The sequence below is a fragment of the Strix uralensis genome, chromosome 23 (assembly GCF_047716275.1).
Source record: "Strix uralensis isolate ZFMK-TIS-50842 chromosome 23, bStrUra1, whole genome shotgun sequence".
NCBI lineage: Eukaryota > Metazoa > Chordata > Aves > Strigiformes > Strigidae > Strix > Strix uralensis.
The window spans coordinates 8910033-8930760 of record NC_133994.1 but is presented as its reverse complement, the minus strand read 5'-3'; the positions used below and the strand labels follow the sequence as shown (position 1 = coordinate 8930760).

General features: G+C 53.6%; 1 protein-coding gene and 1 long non-coding RNA gene across 2 annotated transcripts; one reads left to right on the top strand and one right to left on the bottom strand.

The window, feature by feature from the left end:
* Positions 1 to 8673: 8673 nt before the first annotated feature.
* On the bottom strand, positions 8674 to 13068 carry LOC141953930 (ankyrin repeat domain-containing protein 26-like). The gene is made up of 7 exons (XM_074892876.1): positions 12905 to 13068; positions 12557 to 12717; positions 12032 to 12120; positions 11283 to 11795; positions 10433 to 10585; positions 9358 to 9534; positions 8674 to 9005 (listed from the first exon to the last, which is right to left on the bottom strand). Exons 1-7 carry the CDS (start codon positions 13066 to 13068, stop codon positions 8877 to 8879), a joined length of 1386 nt encoding a protein of 461 aa, XP_074748977.1. The 3' UTR covers positions 8674 to 8876.
* Positions 13069 to 15680: 2612 nt separating this feature from the next.
* Positions 15681 to 17643, top strand: LOC141953882 (uncharacterized). Its single transcript, XR_012632029.1, has 3 exons — positions 15681 to 15866; positions 16783 to 16959; positions 17312 to 17643. It is a non-coding gene; the product is annotated as an uncharacterized LOC141953882 (long non-coding RNA).
* The last annotated feature ends 3085 nt before the right edge of the window (positions 17644 to 20728 follow it).

Here is a 20728-nt window from a genome sequence, read left to right as displayed (position 1 = left end):
CTCTTGAGCCAAGGAACCAGCGCCAGGCCAAGAGGGAATGGCCTCAAGCTGCGCCAGGGCAGGGTCAGACTGGCTCTTAGGAAGGATTTCTTTGCAGAAGGGGTTGTTGGGCATTGGAATGGGCTGCCCAGGGCAGGGGGGGAGTCCCCATCCCTGGAGGGGTTGAAGAGTTGGGTTGACCCAGCGCGGAGCGATCTGGTGGAGTTGGGAACGGTTAGTGTGAGGTTCATCGTTGGACTGGAGGATCTGTGGCCTTGTTCAGTTTTTCCTTGGGACTTGTGGCTGGGCCTGCCCTCCTGCTTCCAGAAAGCCACGCCTCAGGGCTCAGCTTGTCAGGGGTCTCTGGAAGGGTGCAGGGGTGGGTCACCAGAAAGGCACATCCAGGGCTCCGGAGATGCCCTGAAACACACACCCTGTGAGAATGGGACACCCTGAGGTGGGGCCGTACAGCCCCTCGTGTGCGACAGGGAGCCCGCGGTCCTTTCCCTCTGCCCGAGGGAGGGGAGACTGTGCACGGGGAACACCGGTGTATTCCCCCGGCCCTTGTGGTGCGGGGCCTCTCCTAGTCGGGGTTAACATCTGCTCCCTTCCAGCCGGCAGCTCCGTAGACCTAGAGAGCAGGAGGTACGGATTAAACATCCTGTCCCTGGGTGTCATTTCTAAAGAGGACGTATTTGTATCTATCTCCGTGCTCCCCCATTTAGTCATTTCTCCACATGTTCCAATTGCATATCTTGGCAGCTGGGGCACCCATCACGCCTTGCCTCCTGCCCCAGTGGTACCTGCACTAGCGGGAGGGGAGCAGAGCCCTGTCACAGGCGGTGGGGACAGCCCTGAGCCGTCCCCTCCCTGTCGCAGCTGGCCCCTCCTCGCTGCAGCTTTGGTGCGGAGGCTGTTGCCTCCCCGGAGCCAGCTCTGCTGAAGGCTGCCAGAGGCTGCCCTGTCCTAGTGTCACTCTTTCTCCGTTTCCCCTCTTGGCCTGTTGCACTTTGGGGCAAAGGGTCTCAAATGTTGTCGATGGTACTGCTGGGTCTCCCCGTGCGCTGGTGCCACTGCAAGCAGGGAGGGGCAATGGGCACCGCTGTGTCAGAGCTACCCCCTAAGAGCACATCTGCAGTCAGGAGGGATCTGTTCCGTGCATTGCCTTAGGGTCAGATTCTTCTTTTGAAGCTGGGCCTAAGAGGAGGCCCAAGGAACGGCACCTTTGAGGGGCCTAATGCTTCCCTTGGGTCCCCTGTGGGCTTGAGGGGGTGAGCACCGAGTGATCTGTCAGAGTTTGGGGCCCCCTTGTCAGTGACTGGTGGAGACAGAGGCTGGGGGTGGGCTGGGAGCTGCGACGCAGGAAATGAAAGAAGGTCCCAGGTGGACTCACCCCAAGGTAAAGCGTGAAATGTTATAGGCGTGCGTGCAAGGGCTCTTCCCTCCCAGGAGATGTGGTGGGGACCCAGCGGGAGATACGGGGAAGGGAGACTGAAGAGGGAGTCGTGTCATGGTCTGGATCACGCTGCACATACTCCCTGAGCACCTCCAGCAGCCCCAGGCCCCTGAGCAGAAGTCCTGCCAAGCAGCTGACGAGCAGCTCCCCTCCATTGGGTGTCATCAGAAAACTCCCCAAGTGTGCGTTCTTCCCCATGACTCAGATGGTTAATGAAGATGTTAAACGGTGCTGGCTCCGCTGTCGACCCTCCAAAAGATGTGACCTTTGCCAGTTGAGCTTTTGCAGGAGCATTTGATCCGGGCACCCTACACACTGTTTCGCACCTGGTGTCAGGGGGCAACAAGGAACAGCTTTCTTTTCATTTGTTTCTGAGAACTCTTGCGATATCCGCCATCACCCAGAAATGCTTGTCGGAGCTCTTTAATTCTGCCTGTTGTCCTGGTTTCAACCAGGATGGAGTTAACTTTCATTGGAGTATTTCATACCATGTGATGTCATGCCCACAGATATAGGGGGCCCGGGCTCTCTCTGGAAGCACGAGAATTTGGGTCCGGCCCGGGTGTGTGTTGCTGTGGGGGCGGTCGCTGCGCTCGGTAAGCCACCGCTGCATTTTACCCGTTTCTTTTTGGACGCACTATTGGTATGTTTGTTCTCTTGTTATATTTAGTAAATTCCTTTTTTATTCAACCTACTAATTCTCTTCTCTTTTTTTTGTCCCTCCCCTATTTCACCAGAGTGGAGGGCGGGGAGGTGAACAGCCGGCCACGTGGTGTCTGGCTGGTGGCTGAGTTCAAACCTCAACAGTTTTTGGTGCCCAACATGGGGCACTGAGGTTTTTTTGTTTGAGATAACAACAAAACGGGTAAAATGTGGATTGCTTGGCTCCTTAAGATCTTATCACCTCATTTGCAATACGTGTTTCCCATGCTGTTGCTCACCTTCCGTGTGAGGTGGGTTAAGATTTTGTTTCTGTTGTACTATGTGATGCTCATCTATGATAGCGTGCAGTGATTGGCCCTGGGGCTATTTACAGCTGTGTTTGAGAAATCTGGGGAGTTCAAATATCTTTGGAATGTTGACATAAACATGGTTGCCGTGCTGTTAGGAGCTAGCATGTTCCTGAACGTGGTTCTGGTTTTTGTTTATGGTTAAGCAACTATTTAGGAATATCACTTGGAAACTACCCCAAGGTTGGAGAATTATGAGTGGCTGGGGGTGTGGAGTAGAATGGGCAAGTACCTAGAACAGTGGGCACCTCCAGTGTATTGGAACTTCACTCTTGCACAGGTGCAGAATCCTGAGGAACTAGTGGACTATTTGGAAAAAGTATGTTGTCAGCCGGGTAATTCCAGAGAGGCCCAGCTCACTGCAACATGCTGGGGCATAGCCCACGCTTACCGGGTGCTATTAAACACTGTTCAGCACTCTCAAGAGGAAGAGAAGGGCTCTGCACCTGGTAACCCAGTAACAGAAACTGCAGCCACTACAAGCCCGAGGACAGGCGCTGCAGCTGAACCAGAGAACTGACCCGTGATGGTGTCAGTTGCTCCCATACAGAAGAAGAAATACACAAGAAAATCCCCTCGTGGTGTACAGGGTGATGATGAACCAGGCCCATCACGAGAACAGGAGGAGGAGGCAGAGCCAGTGATAGTCACCCAGTCCTTGTCCTTGAGTGAGTTGTGAGACATAAGAAAAGATTTCAGGCGCCATCCAGATGAGCAACTCGTTACCTGGCTGCTGTGGTGCTGGGATAGCAGGGCCAGTGGCATGGAACTAGAGGGCAGGGAGGTGAGGCAGCTGGGATCCCTGTCTAGGGAAGGGGGCATTGACAAACCCATTGGAAAGGAGACACAAGATCTCAGTCTCTGGAGGTGACTTCTGTCAAGCTTGAGGCAGAGGTATCCCTTCAAGGATGACTTGACATGTCGACCAACTAAGTGGACCACTATGGAGAGAGGCATTCAATACTTGAGGGAGCTAGCTGTGCAGGAGGCAGTTTACTGTGACCCAGATAATGCGCGGTGTAAGAGTCGGTCAGAAGATCAGCATTATCTCAACATTGTCATCAGGGACGTGGACAGTGAGGTACCTGACAACGGCCTGTTTGGAGCGCAGTTGCCGATCCCTGGAGTGGAATGTGGTGCAAAGGCTCCTGAATGCAGAACTGTGTGGCACAGGCAGTGCAGTGCTGTTCTCCTGAGCACTGACCTGAGTGGTGCAGGCAGTGCAGTGCTGTTCTCCTGAGCACTGACCCGTGTGGTGCAGGCAGTGCAGTGCTGTTCTCCTGAGCACTGACCCGAGTGGTGCAGGCAGTGCAGTGCTGTTCTCCTAAGCACTGACCCGAGTGGTGCAGGCAGTGCAGTGCTGTTCTCCTGAGCGCTCACCCGAGTGGTGCAGGCAGTGCAGTGCTGTTCTCCTGAGCACTGACCCGTGTGGTGCAGGCAGTGCAGTGCTGTTCTCCTGAGCACTGACCCGAGTGGTGCAGGCAGTGCAGTGCTGTTCTTCGGTGCCTGAGCCGTGCAGTACAAAGAGTGCTGTGCTATTGTTCGGTACCTGGGCCTAGCCGGAGCTGTTAGAGATAATTGCATAGCCATTGTCAAAAAAGATGGATCGCAACTGTTGCCATAACATCGATGAAGAAACTTTGCTTCATTATAATACCAAAACATACCTCCTGGTTGAAGGTTACCCACCTCCAAGACTGACCACACCTCGGACACTCCCCCTGTGCACGCGTGATGGCCTCACTTGAGAAGGGTGGAGAAATGATAAATTGAATTCTGAGAAGGGCGGAGACCCCTGAGGCAGAGGAGGAGCAAGGTGTGTTACTGAGCATAAAAGATGACTTCTGGACAACGAAAATGGGAAGCTTCCCCACCAAGGACCACGACGATCGACGACGCAGCATCAGCTGGACCCGGGACCGTTAGGGTGTCGTGAGATCAGCGGTGGTAGCTATAACCTCTCTCCCTCCTCTCTCTAAACTTAACTCTACTTTCCTCCTTTCTTTCACCCATCTCTATTGCGTGCTGCTTCACAGGCAACACGATAAAGTTTCACTGTTTGATTACTGCTATCCCCTTTGGTGTTGGTCACCTTAATTTTGCACTTTCGAGATCGTAGCAAACGAACCATCACGAGTCCACCGAGTGGACCGTGACACACGGCTACCCACAGATCCAGATGAAGTCCGATGCACCCGGCCCATGTGGAGGACTTTGGCACGGAGCACACCCTCATCATATGCCAGTGCATTAGCAGTAATGGACTGGACAGACAAAGAGGGACCAACAGTGAATGAACTGGCTCGCCGACTATGACAATATGAAGAAAGTGTCTCTTCCCCCATCATCGCGGCTGTGAACAAATTATCTCAAGATTTCCAGCAACTTAAAGAGAACATGTCCTACTCCCCACCTGCACGGACCAGAATCTCGGCTATTAGGAGCAATCATTTCTCTACTCGAGAGAACCGGTACACACCACGGGGGAAGCCGTGGCATCGCCTGCGTGACCATGGAGAAGACATGAAGAAATGGGATGGAAAACCTACCTACCTCCTAGAAAAGCGAGGATGTGAGCTGGAGGGAAGAACAAGTACAGAACGTGGTCCTTTCAGGAGAAATGCTGCTCCGGTTTCTAGTAATCAAGTGCCCAAACAGAGCAGAAAGTTCGACTTTGCTCATGATCCTATGAGAAGAACTTCTGACTTGTATTCACAAGAAGTGAGTGATCAAGATGAGGCTGAAACCCGTGCACACCACACTAACCCATTTGTCGTTAGCAGGTATTATGACCAACATTAGAGGGGCCCTGCCTCCAGCCAGGCGGAGGACGGGGACAACCGAGTTCACCTGACTGTGTGGATTCGATGGCCTGGCACGTCTGACCCCCAGCAGTCCAAGGCTCTAGTGGACACTGGTGCGCAATGCACCCTAATGCCATCAAATTATAAAGCAGCAGAACCCGTTTGTATTTCAGGAGTGACGGGGGGGTCTCAACAGCTGACTGTATTGGAGGCCGAGGTGAGCCTAAGTGGAAAAGAGGGGGAAAAACACCCCATTGTGACTGGCCCAGACGCTCCATGTATTCTTGGCCTAGATTATCTCAGAAGAGGGTATTTTAAGGACCCAAAAGAGTATCGGTGGGCTTTTGGTATAGCTGCCTTGGGAACAGAAGGAATTAAACAGCCGTCTGTGTTACCTGGTCTATCAGAGGACCCTTCTGTTGTGGGATTGCTGAGGGTTGAAGAACCACGGGTGCCAAGTGCCACTACAGCCGTGCACCGACGGCAATACCGCACCAGTCGAGACTCTGTAATCCCTATCCATAAACTGATTCGTCAGCTGGAGAGCCAAGGAGTCATCAGCAAGACGCGCTCCCCCTTTCACAGCCCCATATGGCCAGTGCGAAAGTCTAACGGAGAGTGGAGATTGCCAGTGGACTATCGCGGCCTGAATGAAGTCATGGCACCGCTGAGTGCTGCTGTGCCAGACGTGTTAGAACTTCAGTATGAGCTAGAGTCGAAGGCAGCCAAGTGGTACGCCACGATTGATATTGCCAAGGCATTTTTCTCCATCCCTCTGGCAGCAGAATGCAGGCCACAGTTTGCTTTTACCTGGAGGGGTGTCCAACACACCTGGAATTGACTGCCCCAGGGGTGGAAACACAGCCCCACCATTTACCATGGACTGATCCAGACTGCACTGGAACAGGGTGAAGCCCCAGAACATTTACACTACATTGATGACATCATTATATGGGGTAATACAGCAGAAGAAGTTTTTGAGAAAGGGGAGAAAATAATCCAAATCCTTCTGAGAGCCGGTTTTGCCAGAAAGCATAGTAAAGTCAAGGGACCTGCACAAGAGATCCAGTTTTTAGGAGTAAAATGTCAAGATGGACGTTGGCAGATTCCAATGGAGGTGATTAATAAAACAACAGCGATGTCCCCACCGACTAACAGAGAGGAAACACAAGCTTTCCTGGGTGTTGTGTGTTTCTGGAGATTGCACATTCCAAATTACAGTCAGATTGTCAGCCCTCTCTATCAAGTGACTCGGAAAAAGAATGATTTTGTATGGGGCCTGGAGCAGCGACAGGCTTTTGAGCAAATTAAACAGGAAATAGTTCATGCAGTAGCTCTCGGGCAGTCCGGGCAGGACAAGATGTTAAAAATGTGCTCTACACTGCAGCCGGGAAGAACGGCCCTACCTGGAGTCTCTGGCAGGGAGCACCAGGGGAGACTCGGGGTCAACCCCTGGGGATTTGGAGTCGGGGATACAGAGGATCAGAAGAGCGCTATACTCCGACCGAAAAGGAGATACTGGCAGCATGTGAAGGGGTCGGAGCTGCTTCAGAGGTGATCGGGACTGAAGCACAGCTCCTCCTGGCTCCCTGACTGCCAGTGCTGGGCTGGGTGTTCAAAGGGAGTGTCCCCTCTACACACCGTGCAACTGATGCCACGTGGAGTAAATGGGTCACGTTAATCACACAACGGGCTCGAATAGGGACCCCCAGCCGTCCGGGAATATTGGAAGTGATCACAAATTGGCCAGAAGGCAAAGATTTTGGAATGGCGCCAGAGGAAGAGGTAGCCCGTGCTGAAGAGGCCCCACCACATACTAAACTACTGGATAAGGAGAAGCGATGTGCCCTGTGTACCGACGGGTCCTGTCGCATTGTGGGGAAACTTCGAAGGTGGAAGGCAGCTGTATGGAGCCCCACACGATGGGTTGCTGAAGCTGCTGAAGGAGAAGGTGAATCGAGTCAGTTCACAGAGGTGAAAGCTGTCCAGCTGGCCTTGGATATCGCTGAGCGAGAAAAGTGGCCGGTGCTCTGTCTCTGCACTGACTCATGGATGGTGGGAAATGCGCCGTGGGGGTGGTTACAGCAGTGGAAACGGAGAAACTGGCAGCGCAGAGGCAAACCCATCTGGGCTGCTGGATGATGGCGAGATATTGCTGCTGGGGTAGAGAATCTGCCTATGAAAGTACCTCGTGTAGACGCTCATGTACCCAAGAGCTGGGCCACTGAAGAACATCAGAACAACCAACGGGCGGATCAGGCTGCCAAGATCAAGGTGTCTCAAGTAGATCTGGACTGGCACCATAAGGGTGAACAATTTATGGCTCGCTGGGCCCATGACTCCTCAGGCCCTCAGGGAAGAGATGGAACGTATAGATGGGCTCGTGACCGAGGGGTGGACTTAACCATGGATGCTATTGCACAGGTGATCCATGAATGTGAGACATGTGCTGCGATCAAGCAACCAAACGGTTAAAGCCCCTTTGGTATGGAGGACTATGGTCAAAATATAAATATGGGGAGGCCTGGCAGATTGATTATATCACGTTCACTACCATGCAGCAGCCTCTGGGAAAATTGAGCGATACAATGGATTGCTGAAAACTACACTGAGAGCAATGGGGGGTGGAACTTTCAAACACTGGGACGTGCACTTAGCAAAAGCCACCTGGTTAGTCAGTCCCAGAGGATCTGCCAAGCAAGCTGGCCCTGCTCAATCAAACCTCCTACATACCGTGGATGGGGATAAAGCCCCTGCAGTGCGCATTAGGAATGTGTTGGGGAAGACCGTCTGGGTTACTCCTGCAGTGGGTAAAGGTAAACCCATGTGTAGGATTACTTTCGCCCAAGGACCTGGGTGCACTTGGTGGGTAATGCAGAGGGATGGAGAAGTCCGATGTGTGCCTCGGGGAGATTTGATTTTAGGTGAGAATAGCCAATGAACCGAACTGACAAATAACACTGTTATGGCAACTGGTGCCTTGCAACATCCCCATGCCACATGCAAAGCCTCCTGCTCCACCGACTGAGCCAACTCTGCCTCATTCCTGCGGCCTTATAGACTGTCATGAGAGATGGAACCCGAAGTTATGGACTAAATGAACTCAGCAGACATTGTGGAAGGATGGCCCATAGACTAAGGGAGTGATATCTGTGAGACCTGGGAAAGAAGGGGGTGGTGATTCCTTAGGATGTATTTGGAAACCTGAGCATAACGTCAGTGGTATGGAATAAGGGGTGGAGACTGTCCTGGTTTCGACCAGGATGGAGTTATTTTTCATTGGAGTGATGTCATGCTCACAGATATAGGGGGCCGGGCTCTCTCGGGAAGGCGCGGGATTTTCGGGTCTGGCCCGGCTGTGTGTGGCTGTGGGGGCGGTCACCGCGCTCGGTAAGCCACTGCTGCATTTTGCCCATTTCTTTGTGGACTCGCTATTTTTACTTTTGTTCTCTTGTTATATTTAGTAAATTCTTCTCTTTTTTTATTCAACCTATGAATTATTTCTTTGTTTGTCCCTCCCCTATTTCACCAGAGAGTGGGAGTGGAGGTGAACGGCGGGCCACGTGGCGTCTGGCTACCGGCTGAATTCAAACCTCAACACATGTGCACAGGCCAGGAGCAGGGCGCTCAACTCCTGCTTGTCCTTTGCTCTGTCCAGCTCGAGAGCCTGCGCTCTAAGATCTGCTCCAGGTCGTTTCTCCAAGAGGCGACAGCGGTGTTGATCTCTTCTACTCTGGCTTCAGCGGCTGCCTGTGCCTACAAGAGAAGATGCAACTTCAAGAAACAGGAAGACAGAGACAATGCCCACCCCTCTCAACAAACCTGCTCTTTCCGCCGCTTTTACAGAAAAGCTCTTAAACAGCCTAAACGCTGTCTGCACGAGGAGCAGCAAAACGGCTGCGTGTTTTTCACGCGCACTGGTGCCACGACACACGACACACAGACTCTGGCGCAGCCTTTTGCAGCTCCCCGGCTTCCCTACGGGAAAGCCAAACCCACAGCACTAACAAAGAGAACCACGTGCCCGAGACAAAACACCTAAAAGTCGTGACCGCAGCCACAAATGGACGCAATGCCGACCACAGATACAAATGGAACATGAACTGACCTCCAAAAGTAGACTCAGATATTGCTTCTCTTCCGGCGCTGTTGTGGTGTGACCCGCGCCAGGAGTCGCCAAGCGAGCTGACAGAGTTGTCTCGATCCGTCCCATCTCCTTATTTAGAGCTTCGAGCTGCAGAGATTTTTGGGACTGCAGCTCCAGCTGTGCGGAGAGTTCGCACGCCTGTATGTGGGGAAAAACAATCTGCCTTGAGCAGAGGGGTCTCAAATCTCGGTGAAACTCCATCCAACGGATGCATCGAGATCATGGCTGTCAGTGCCCTGAGTTTGTATTTCAACCCAGGGAAAAGGCGCTTGGATTCCTGAAAGTAAGTGCGCCTTTCAAGCCCTTGCCAACAAGACTGCTCCAGCTTCCACCCGTCCCTCCTTTCCAGAAAGGCTCCGTGGCAAAGGCGCTCCACTCCTCCTGCAGCATCATAGCACGTCCGTGCCTCTGGAGATGCTCTTTGGCATTTCACCGCGGTCGCTGCCTTTCATTTGGCTTCCACCACGCTCCTGTCGTGCCCCGTCCCTTCTCCCACGCACACCCCTGTGCTAATGGCTGGGGAGGACAGTGCAGGGGGAGGGACAAGAGCTTCAAGGCCTTCCTTAGAGGGAGGGCGAAGCCTGGCTTATGAGACAACGGCAAACCAAGGTCACTTTCCTTGCCCCCAACCACCACTGCCAGGGAACTAGACACCATCTTTGTGCAGAGATCAACAGAGGAAAAACCTTGCAGGGAGAACAACCAAGACCAGAGACATCAGGGGGCACGTGGCTTGTGGTTTCATCTCACGGCCACAACGTTTGGACGGTGTGGGAACAGAAGCGAGACTCGGAAGAGCACAGCTGCTTTGTTCTTCCCCACCCACATGCTGCCCCCAAGCCACTGCTTTGCCCCTCAGCCTCGAAACAAGCCCCCTGAAGAGCCGCATCAGCTTTGCAAGGCGAGAGGGCAGGAGAAAGGAGCTAAAAGCACCCTCTAGTCTGACGCTCGTGACGTCCACAGACAAATCTCTCCTGGATTTGTTCCCAGAATATTGTCTGCTGAAGGAAAAGAACACTTCAAAGACTTGGCATACCTTGGCCTTAGCCTTGTCCAGGTCCTCCTGCAAGCGGGAGTTCTCTGCCTTCAGGCGATTGCACTGGTGCGTCGAAGCGTTCAGTGCAGTTTCTGCTGTGTGCTGCTTTCTGACAGCATCAGCGAGCTCTCCTTGCAGCTGTGCCTCTGTTCTCTAGGGAAACAACGACACAGGAGTACAAATTAAAAGAAGCCCAAGTGCGTAGTTTTACTTCCAGTTACTAGTTCACAGGCCGAGATCACTTTTCTAAGTGCATCGCAAAGCAAAGCCATCGCATCCACGGGCAGAAGAGGGCATCTGCACAGCTGATGGTCTCCAGCCACCCCTGGCGAGTGAAGACAACTACAGAAATGTCATCTCTTGGGGAAGATTTCTGTCTCCCAGCACGTTCTCCTCGGAAGATGCCGAGACTGTGCCTTTGTGGGGTTTGGCTTGTTCCTTAAGTTAATGCTAAAAGCTAACGGGATGCCAACGCGGGAGCTGTCGTTGGACTGCAGCCCTTTCTCCAGCGACCCGAGCCAAGGCTTCCTAGAGCCAGCTCTGTGTATCATCCTTCCCGCCATTGTTCTGCTCCACAAACGAAACCCAACGCGGGCCTCAGCGTTTCTACGTACGTGTGTGTCTATAAACATCTCAAGGCTTGTCAGAACCTTCCGCGATTCCAACAAACCCAGCGCAAAACAGAACCAAGCCGAGCGAAGGACTCCCGCGCACGGACCGTACACCTGCTGACTTTTAGAAGCGCCAGACAGCCTTGGGAACTGCTCTCCTTTAAGTCAGTCTTGGTCAGCGCTCACCTCACCTCTTTTTCTACCTTGTCGGCCTCGCATGTAGAGGCACCACCACTCACCATTTGTTCCGGGAGGTTGTTGTTCTGCGCGTCTCCCAGCTGCTGACGCAGCAAAACGTTTTCACTTTGGAGCTGGGCCAGTTGGTGCTGCAGCTCTTCTGCCTTCTTGATGGCATCTTCTGTCTTCTGCTCTTTAAGAAGGCATACACCATACCACTCCAGGCTTAGACCACACCAGTGCAGTGTCTGCCTCTTGCTCTCTTGTAATTCTCTTTCTGTCTGGTCTAAAGCCAATGTCTTTTCCAAGAGGGCATTTTTCAGTTTCTCCACTTCCTTTTCCAGCCCATCAGCTTTTCTTTCGGCTTTGCTCAGCTGCCGAGACAAGCTCTTGTTTTCTTCTCGCATCTCAGCCATGTCCTCATGGAGCTTTCCTTGCACGCGAAGGCATTGGTGACATTCTCTCAGAAACACTTGCCCATCGACCCTTTCAGATGGCTGATGTCTCCCAGGGCTCAGGTGGGAAGGGAATGAATCTGACCCCACCGTCGGTATTTGGGCTCTGACATCTTCTGCCTGTTCAAAGTTGAAGAACACAAATGGACAGCACTTAGGAAATCAGCTCAAACCAGGAGGAAGCAGCAGCATTTCATACAACCAGGCGAGGACTGTCAGCAGCTTGACAGCAGATTATCAAAGAGTTTTCAATAACTCTGCCTTAGACATTATTCCTGGAAAAGTCTTGCTTTGCAGTAGCATGGAACGTAATCCTAAAAGGAGGACTCGAATTGAAAATCTTTGGTTTGGCATACCTCCTGCCCAAAGCTCTTGCTCTCCTTGACGCCTTCTTCATCTGATGGCGACGTACGGACGGCCGACTCCAAGCAGGCGGCATGCTCATCTACATTAAAAACACACGTTTTTGAAACCAGAGTGAGCTAACACAGCTCCTTGATGCCTACAGTGCTTTCCCAATCATCGTGCTTGCAGAGACAATCCTAGCACAGCCACACACCCCAAACCCAGGGGGACTTGTCAAAATGCAGATTCCAGACACGTCTCTTCTCCTGCTGGGGAATTCGTCTCCTCTAGCGCACACGCCTTTTCCGTGTGCCAGGGGGATGACGGCATGGCTCAAAGTGATCAGAAATGAGCCCCGAAGGAATGAGCGTCTCGAGAATTCTGCTTTCCAGGGACAAGGCCTGGCAGTGCACTTTTTCCTGGATCATCAGCCACACCACATCATCCTTTCCAAATGGCCCGTCTCCACGGCAAGCCGCCAGAAGGGCAGGCGACAGCCCTTCTCCCCATCCCTCCTCCACACCGGAGAGTCCTACCTGCTCTCCGCAGGGCGGGTGCACGCCGCCTCGCTGCAGCAGCTGCTGCCCCACGGGGAGCGCTGGATGCTGACACCCCTTTGCCTTGGCCTGGAGCAGCTTCTCCCTTCTTTTCCCGCTTGCTGGGGTCCACAGGCCGTGTGCTGCCACTGCGCCTGCGCCTGGAGAGACAAAGAGCAGAGCCAGTCGTAGGCACAGCTCACGGCAAGGAGAAGGGCCTGTTGTTGCCCGCCCTTTCCGTAGTGACCTCCCTCGAGGACGAACACCCACAGGCACAAAGCTAAGCCCCAGGGGAGGAAAAGACCCCGGAGCTTTCCGGGCAGCGCCCGCCTGCCTGCGCCCCGTTACCTGTCGGCCTTGTCCCGGCAGTCGGTGTCGCGCTCCTCCACCAGCAGCCACGCTGGGACCAAGTTGCCGCTGGTGGCTGCACGGTGCAGCTCGTCCGAGGCCTCCGGCTGGAGCTCATGGCCACCGCTGCTCCTGGAGGACTCGGGACCCTCCCCTGCCCCCATGCTCCTGGCCTTCCTGCACAGCCACCGCCAGATCCTCCTCATGGCCCGGCGGGGATGGGCACTGAACCACCTCCCCTCGCTCATCCCTGGGGAGCGCTGCCAGGCAGGACTTAGTGGGCACTGCCGGGTGCCGGCTGCCAACAGAGGAGCCAACCCCAAGGAGTGGCAGGGCACGGGCAGCTGCCTGCGGGCTGAGCCACCACCAGCAGCGATGGCAGCACCAGCTCCACCAGCACCCACACCAGCAGCACCAGCTCCACCAGTGCCACCAGCACCATCCCACTGGCACAGCACTGGCAGCACCACCAGGTACTGTGTGTGCAGGGCCTGGGACAGAACCCCTTTTATTGGGGGCCGTGCGCTGACATCATAAAGGGCTCAATGGGGGCTGGGAGGGGCCCGGGTGCTCAGAACCTCTCTGGGTGTACACAGGCCACGTTGCCAAGGGAAACAGCCCCTGGCGCACTGTATCCAGGGACACAGGGTTGCCCAAGTCCAACTCTCCAAGGCTCCCACCTCCCTGCATGCTCTGTGGGCCCCTGTCCTTGGGGTTGGCTCCTCTGTTGTCTCTGCCGATGTCCCCAACTGCACTTCGTGGTGACCAGGGTGCCCCTAAAGGTGCACGAAGGAGTCCAGCTTTTCAATCTATCCTAAACAGACAGAGGGACCTCAGGAAAAAGTTCAGGAGTCAGGAGTCCTTGAGAAACAAATACAGAAAAACACAAGCAAAGCTTTCATACATCCATCACAGTTTACTCTTCATAACTGTCAGAAATTCATTTGTTTGAGCCCTTGCATTCCCTTTCAGTGGCCATCAAAGTCCCTGTGCAGCCCTTGACCCAAGGCAAGGACTCGGCCCTTTTATTCAAGAACATCAACATCCTGCTGTGCCGAGGAAGGAGAGTGGTCTGGAGGTTCTCAGAAGACCCTCTGCGAGATGGGATCAGACAGGGATCCTGGCTAATGCTTTTCTCCAGGGACGTTTGGTACGTTTTCAGTGCTCCCTCTAGCTCCTTTGCAGCCAGGCTGTTCCGGGCGCCGCCTGTGGCAGAACCCTTTTTTCTACAGGCCTCCATGGCTGCTTTCACTCTCCAGAATGGGGCAGACAAAGAATTTTCACCAACTTTCCTGAGTGTTTTCCACCACTTTAATAACTCTCCGTCAAAATGTCGCTGTCGGGCGGAGTTGCCCCAGAAGGGATATCCCAGGCTTCGCTGACATTTGGCGGAAGAGCAGATGTCTGGGGACAATCCCCACCAGATCTGGTTTTACGTTCGCTGGTGGCTGGGAGAGAGAAAGCAAGATCCAATGTTAGTTCTAGAGCAGAGCGAGCCCACAAAGTCAATGGACAACTATCAACTGCGACAGGACGCTGTGAAGGTCTGGAGAGATTTAAGCCCACAGAGGAAACCAGAAAGAATGAAAGGGACACACGCAACAGAGGAAATAAGATTTTCCATGTCTGACCATCAGGCAACTAGCTTTCTAAAGCCCGCGAAAGAAACTCCAGAGGAACCATTGTTATGAAATTCTTCTCTGGAGAGCCCGCTCCCTGTTTTGGGTTTCCACCTAACAAGACCTGCTTTATGCTCGGCGGGATAAGCAAGCAACTTCTCTCTCCTGGTTCCACGTCACCAGGAATTACATGGAAAAGGCTTCCGCTCTTTCAGTATCCCAAGCAAAACCCAACCGTAATCCCTAACCCACCCGAGCACTGAAGAATCACACCTGGAGCTGCTTACCTGAGCCCAATGGGTTTACGCTCGGTCCCCTGGTCCCCTGGTCTTGCTCACACTCCGCTTTCTGACTGCCGTTGCTCCTCCTGGCTTCTGCAAGCCTCTCATTAGCCCTGTGAGAAATGCAGGAGCGTGCAAGAACGACTGTTGCTCATAGTGGCACCAAGTGGTTCCCAACCCCAAGGACAGCCAACCCCAAGGACAGGGGTCCACAGAGCGTGCAGGGAGGTAGGAGCCTTGGAGAGGTGGCCTTGGGCAACCCTGTGTCCCTGGATACAGTGCGCCAGGGGCTGTTTCCCTTGGCAACGTGGCCTGTGTACACCCAGAGAGGTTCTGAGCACCCGGGCCCCTCCCAGCCCCCATTGAGCCCTTTATGATGTCAGCGCACGGCCCCCAATAAAAGGGGTTCGTGCCCAGGCCCTGCACACACAGTAACCTGGTGGTGCTGCCAGTGCTGTGCCGGTGGGCTGGTGCTGGTGGCACTGCTGGAGCTGGTGCTGCCAGTGGAGCTGGTGCTGCTGGTGTGGGTGCTGGTGGAGCTGGTACTGGTGGAGCTGGTGCTGCCATCGCTGCTGGTGGTGGCTCAGCCTGCAGGCAGCTGCCCGTGCCCTGCCACTCCTTGGGGTTGGCTCCTCTGTTGGCAGCCGGCACCCGGCAGTGCCCACTAAGTCCTGCCTGGCAGCGCTCCCCAGGGATGAGCGAGGGGAGGCGGTTCAGTGCCCATCCCCGCTGGGCCATGAGGAGGATCTGGCGGTGGCTGTGCAGATGCCCTCTTCTGCCCGTGGATGCGATGGCTTTGCTTTGCGATGCACTTAGAAAAGTGATCTCGGCCTGTGAACTAGTAACTGGAAGTAAAACTACGCACTTGGGCTTCTTTTAATTTGTACTCCTGTGCCGTTGTTTCCCTAGAGAACAGAGGCACAGCTGCAAGGAGAGCTCGCTGATGCTGTCAGAAAGCAGCACACAGCAGAAACTGCACTGAACGCTTCGACGCACCAGTGCAATCGCCTGAAGGCAGAGAACTCCCGCTTGCAGGAGGACCTGGACAAGGCTAAGGCCAAGGTATGCAAAGGCTGTCAACATGTTCATGTCTTTGAAGTGTTCTTTTCCTTCAGCAGACAATATTCTGGGAACAAATCCAGGAGAGATTTGTCTGCGGACGTCACGAGCGTCAGACTAGAGGGTGCTTTTAGCTCCTTTCTCCTGCCCTCTCGCCTTGCAAAGCTGATGCGGCTCTTCAGGGGGCTTGTTTCGAGGCTGAGGGGCAAAGCAGTGGCTTGGGGGCAGCATGTGGGTGGGGAAGAACAAAGCAGCTGTGCTCTTCCGAGTCTCGCTTCTGTTCCCACACCGTCCAAACGTTGTGGCCGTGAGATGAAACCACAAGCCACGTGCCCCCTGATGTCTCTGGCCTTGGTTGTTCTCCCTGCAAGGTTTTTCCTCTGTCGATCTCTGCACAAAGATGGTGTCTAGTTCCCTGGCAGTGGTGGTTGGGGGCAAGGAAAGTGACCTTGGTTTGCCGTTGTCTCATAAGCCAGGCTTCGCCCTCCCTCTAAGGAAGGCCTTGAAGCTCTTGTCCCTCCGCCCGCACTGTCCTCCCCAGCCATTAGCACAGGGGTGTGCGTGGGAGAAGGGACGGGGCACGACAGGAGCGTGGTGGAAGCCAAATGAAAGGCAGCGACCGCGGTGAAATGCCAAAGAGCATCTCCAGAGGCACGGACGTGCTATGATGCTGCAGGAGGAGTGGAGCGCCTTTGCCACGGAGCCTTTCTGGAAAGGAGGGACGGGTGGAAGCTGGAGCAGTCTTGTTGGCAAGGGCTTGAAAGGCGCACTTACTTTCAGGAATCCAAGCGCCTTTTCCCTGCGTTGAAATACAAACTCAGGGTACTGACGGCCATGATCTCGATGCATCCGTTGGATGGAGTTTCACCGAGATTTGAGACCCCTCTGCTCAAGGCAGATTGTTTTTCCCCACATACAGGCGTGCGAACTCTCCGCACAGCTGGAGCTGCAGTCCCAAAAATCTCTGCAGCTCGAAGCTCTAAATAAGGAGATGGGACGGATCGAGACAACTCTGTCAGCTCGCTTGGCGACTCCTGGCGCGGGTCACACCACAACAGCGCCGGAAGAGAAGCAATATCTGAGTCTACTTTTGGAGGTCAGTTCATGTTCCATTTGTATCTGTGGTCGGCATTGCGTCCATTTGTGGCTGCGGTCACGACTTTTAGGTGTTTTGTCTCGGGCACGTGGTTCTCTTTGTTAGTGCTGTGGGTTTGGCTTTCCCGTAGGGAAGCCGGGGAGCTGCAAAAGGCTGCGCCAGAGTCTGTGTGTCGTGTGTCGTGGCACCAGTGCGCGTGAAAAACACGCAGCCGTTTTGCTGCTCCTCGTGCAGACAGCGTTTAGGCTGTTTAAGAGCTTTTCTGTAAAAGCGGCGGAAAGAGCAGGTTTGTTGAGAGGGGTGGGCATTGTCTCTGTCTTCCTGTTTCTTGAAGTTGCATCTTCTCTTGTAGGCACAGGCAGCCGCTGAAGCCAGAGTAGAAGAGATCAACACCGCTGTCGCCTCTTGGAGAAACGACCTGGAGCAGATCTTAGAGCGCAGGCTCTCGAGCTGGACAGAGCAAAGGACAAGCAGGAGTTGAGCGCCCTGCTCCTGGCCTGTGCACATGTGTTGAGGTTTGAATTCAGCCGGTAGCCAGACGCCACGTGGCCCGCCGTTCACCTCCACTCCCACTCTCTGGTGAAATAGGGGAGGGACAAACAAAGAAATAATTCATAGGTTGAATAAAAAAAGAGAAGAATTTACTAAATATAACAAGAGAACAAAAGTAAAAATAGCGAGTCCACAAAGAAATGGGCAAAATGCAGCAGTGGCTTACCGAGCGCGGTGACCGCCCCCACAGCCACACACAGCCGGGCCAGACCCGAAAATCCCGCGCCTTCCCGAGAGAGCCCGGCCCCCTATATCTGTGAGCATGACATCACTCCAATGAAAAATAACTCCATCCTGGTCGAAACCAGGACAGTCTCCACCCCTTATTCCATACCACTGACGTTATGCTCAGGTTTCCAAATACATCCTAAGGAATCACCACCCCCTTCTTTCCCAGGTCTCACAGATATCACTCCCTTAGTCTATGGGCCATCCTTCCACAATGTCTGCTGAGTTCATTTAGTCCATAACTTCGGGTTCCATCTCTCATGACAGTCTATAAGGCCGCAGGAATGAGGCAGAGTTGGCTCAGTCGGTGGAGCAGGAGGCTTTGCATGTGGCATGGGGATGTTGCAAGGCACCAGTTGCCATAACAGTGTTATTTGTCAGTTCGGTTCATTGGCTATTCTCACCTAAAATCAAATCTCCCCGAGGCACACATCGGACTTCTCCATCCCTCTGCATTACCCACCAAGTGCACCCAGGTCCTTGGGCGAAAGTAATCCTACACATGGGTTTACCTTTACCCACTGCAGGAGTAACCCAGACGGTCTTCCCCAACACATTCCTAATGCGCACTGCAGGGGCTTTATCCCCATCCACGGTATGTAGGAGGTTTGATTGAGCAGGGCCAGCTTGCTTGGCAGATCCTCTGGGACTGACTAACCAGGTGGCTTTTGCTAAGTGCACGTCCCAGTGTTTGAAAGTTCCACCCCCCATTGCTCTCAGTGTAGTTTTCAGCAATCCATTGTATCGCTCAATTTTCCCAGAGGCTGCTGCATGGTAGTGAACGTGATATAATCAATCTGCCAGGCCTCCCCATATTTATATTTTGACCATAGTCCTCCATACCAAAGGGGCTTTAACCGTTTGGTTGCTTGATCGCAGCACATGTCTCACATTCATGGATCACCTGTGCAATAGCATCCATGGTTAAGTCCACCCCTCGGTCATGAGCCCATCTATACGTTCCATCTCTTCCCTGAGGGCCTGAGGAGTCATGGGCCCAGCGAGCCATAAATTGTTCACCCTTATGGTGCCAGTCCAGATCTACTTGAGACACCTTGATCTTGGCAGCCTGATCCGCCCGTTGGTTGTTCTGATGTTCTTCAGTGGCCCAGCTCTTGGGTACATGAGCGTCTACACGAGGTACTTTCATAGGCAGATTCTCTACCCCAGCAGCAATATCTCGCCATCATCCAGCAGCCCAGTTGGGTTTGCCTCTGCGCTGCCAGTTTCTCCGTTTCCACTGCTGTAACCACCCCCACGGCGCATTTCCCACCATCCATGAGTCAGTGCAGAGACAGAGCACCGGCCACTTTTCTCGCTCAGCGATATCCAAGGCCAGCTGGACAGCTTTCACCTCTGTGAACTGACTCGATTCACCTTCTCCTTCAGCAGCTTCAGCAACCCATCGTGTGGGGCTCCATACAGCTGCCTTCCACCTTCGAAGTTTCCCCACAATGCGACAGGACCCGTCGGTACACAGGGCACATCGCTTCTCCTTATCCAGTAGTTTAGTATGTGGTGGGGCCTCTTCAGCACGGGCTACCTCTTCCTCTGGCGCCATTCCAAAATCTTTGCCTTCTGGCCAATTTGTGATCACTTCCAATATTCCCGGACGGCTGGGGGTCCCTATTCGAGCCCGTTGTGTGATTAACGTGACCCATTTACTCCACGTGGCATCAGTTGCACGGTGTGTAGAGGGGACACTCCCTTTGAACACCCAGCCCAGCACTGGCAGTCAGGGAGCCAGGAGGAGCTGTGCTTCAGTCCCGATCACCTCTGAAGCAGCTCCGACCCCTTCACATGCTGCCAGTATCTCCTTTTCGGTCGGAGTATAGCGCTCTTCTGATCCTCTGTATCCCCGACTCCAAATCCCCAGGGGTTGACCCCGAGTCTCCCCTGGTGCTCCCTGCCAGAGACTCCAGGTAGGGCCGTTCTTCCCGGCTGCAGTGTAGAGCACATTTTTAACATCTTGTCCTGCCCGGACTGCCCGAGAGCTACTGCATGAACTATTTCCTGTTTAATTTGCTCAAAAGCCTGTCGCTGCTCCAGGCCCCATACAAAATCATTCTTTTTCCGAGTCACTTGATAGAGAGGGCTGACAATCTGACTGTAATTTGGAATGTGCAATCTCCAGAAACACACAACACCCAGGAAAGCTTGTGTTTCCTCTCTGTTAGTCGGTGGGGACATCGCTGTTGTTTTATTAATCACCTCCATTGGAATCTGCCAACGTCCATCTTGACATTTTACTCCTAAAAACTGGATCTCTTGTGCAGGTCCCTTGACTTTACTATGCTTTCTGGCAAAACCGGCTCTCAGAAGGATTTGGATTATTTTCTCCCCTTTCTCAAAAACTTCTTCTGCTGTATTACCCCATATAATGATGTCATCAATGTAGTGTAAATGTTCTGGGGCTTCACCCTGTTCCAGTGCAGTCTGGATCAGTCCATGGTAAATGGTGGGGCTGTGTTTCCACCCCTGGGGCAGTCAATTCCAGGTGTGTTGGACACCCCTCCAGGTAAAAGCAAACTGTGGCCTGCATTCTGCTGCCAGAGGGATGGAGAAAAATGCCTTGGCAATATCAATCGTGGCGTACCACTTGGCTGCCTTCGACTCTAGCTCATACTGAAGTTCTAACACGTCTGGCACAGCAGCACTCAGCGGTGCCGTGACTTCATTCAGGCCGCGATAGTCCACTGGCAATCTCCACTCTCCGTTAGACTTTCGCACTGGCCATATGGGGCTGTGAAAGGGGGAGCGCGTCTTGCTGATGACTCCTTGGCTCTCCAGCTGACGAATCAGTTTATGGATAGGGATTACAGAGTCTCGACTGGTGCGGTATTGCCGTCGGTGCACGGCTGTAGTGGCACTTGGCACCCGTGGTTCTTCAACCCTCAGCAATCCCACAACAGAAGGGTCCTCTGATAGACCAGGTAACACAGACGGCTGTTTAATTCCTTCTGTTCCCAAGGCAGCTATACCAAAAGCC

Bases quoted from the DNA above. Each gene is read 5' to 3' on its own strand.
- LOC141953930 (XM_074892876.1), bottom strand. From the start codon at position 13,068: ATGGGGGCAGGGGAGGGTCCCGAGTCCTCCAGGAGCAGCGGTGGCCAT. The intron at 11,796-12,031 runs GTATGCCAAACC...AACTTTGAACAG, and splicing joins GCAAGAGCTTTGGGCAGGAG to GCAGAAGATGTCAGAGCCCA. The intron at 10,586-11,282 runs GTGAGTGGTGGT...TTGTTTCCCTAG, and splicing joins ACAACCTCCCGGAACAAATG to AGAACAGAGGCACAGCTGCA.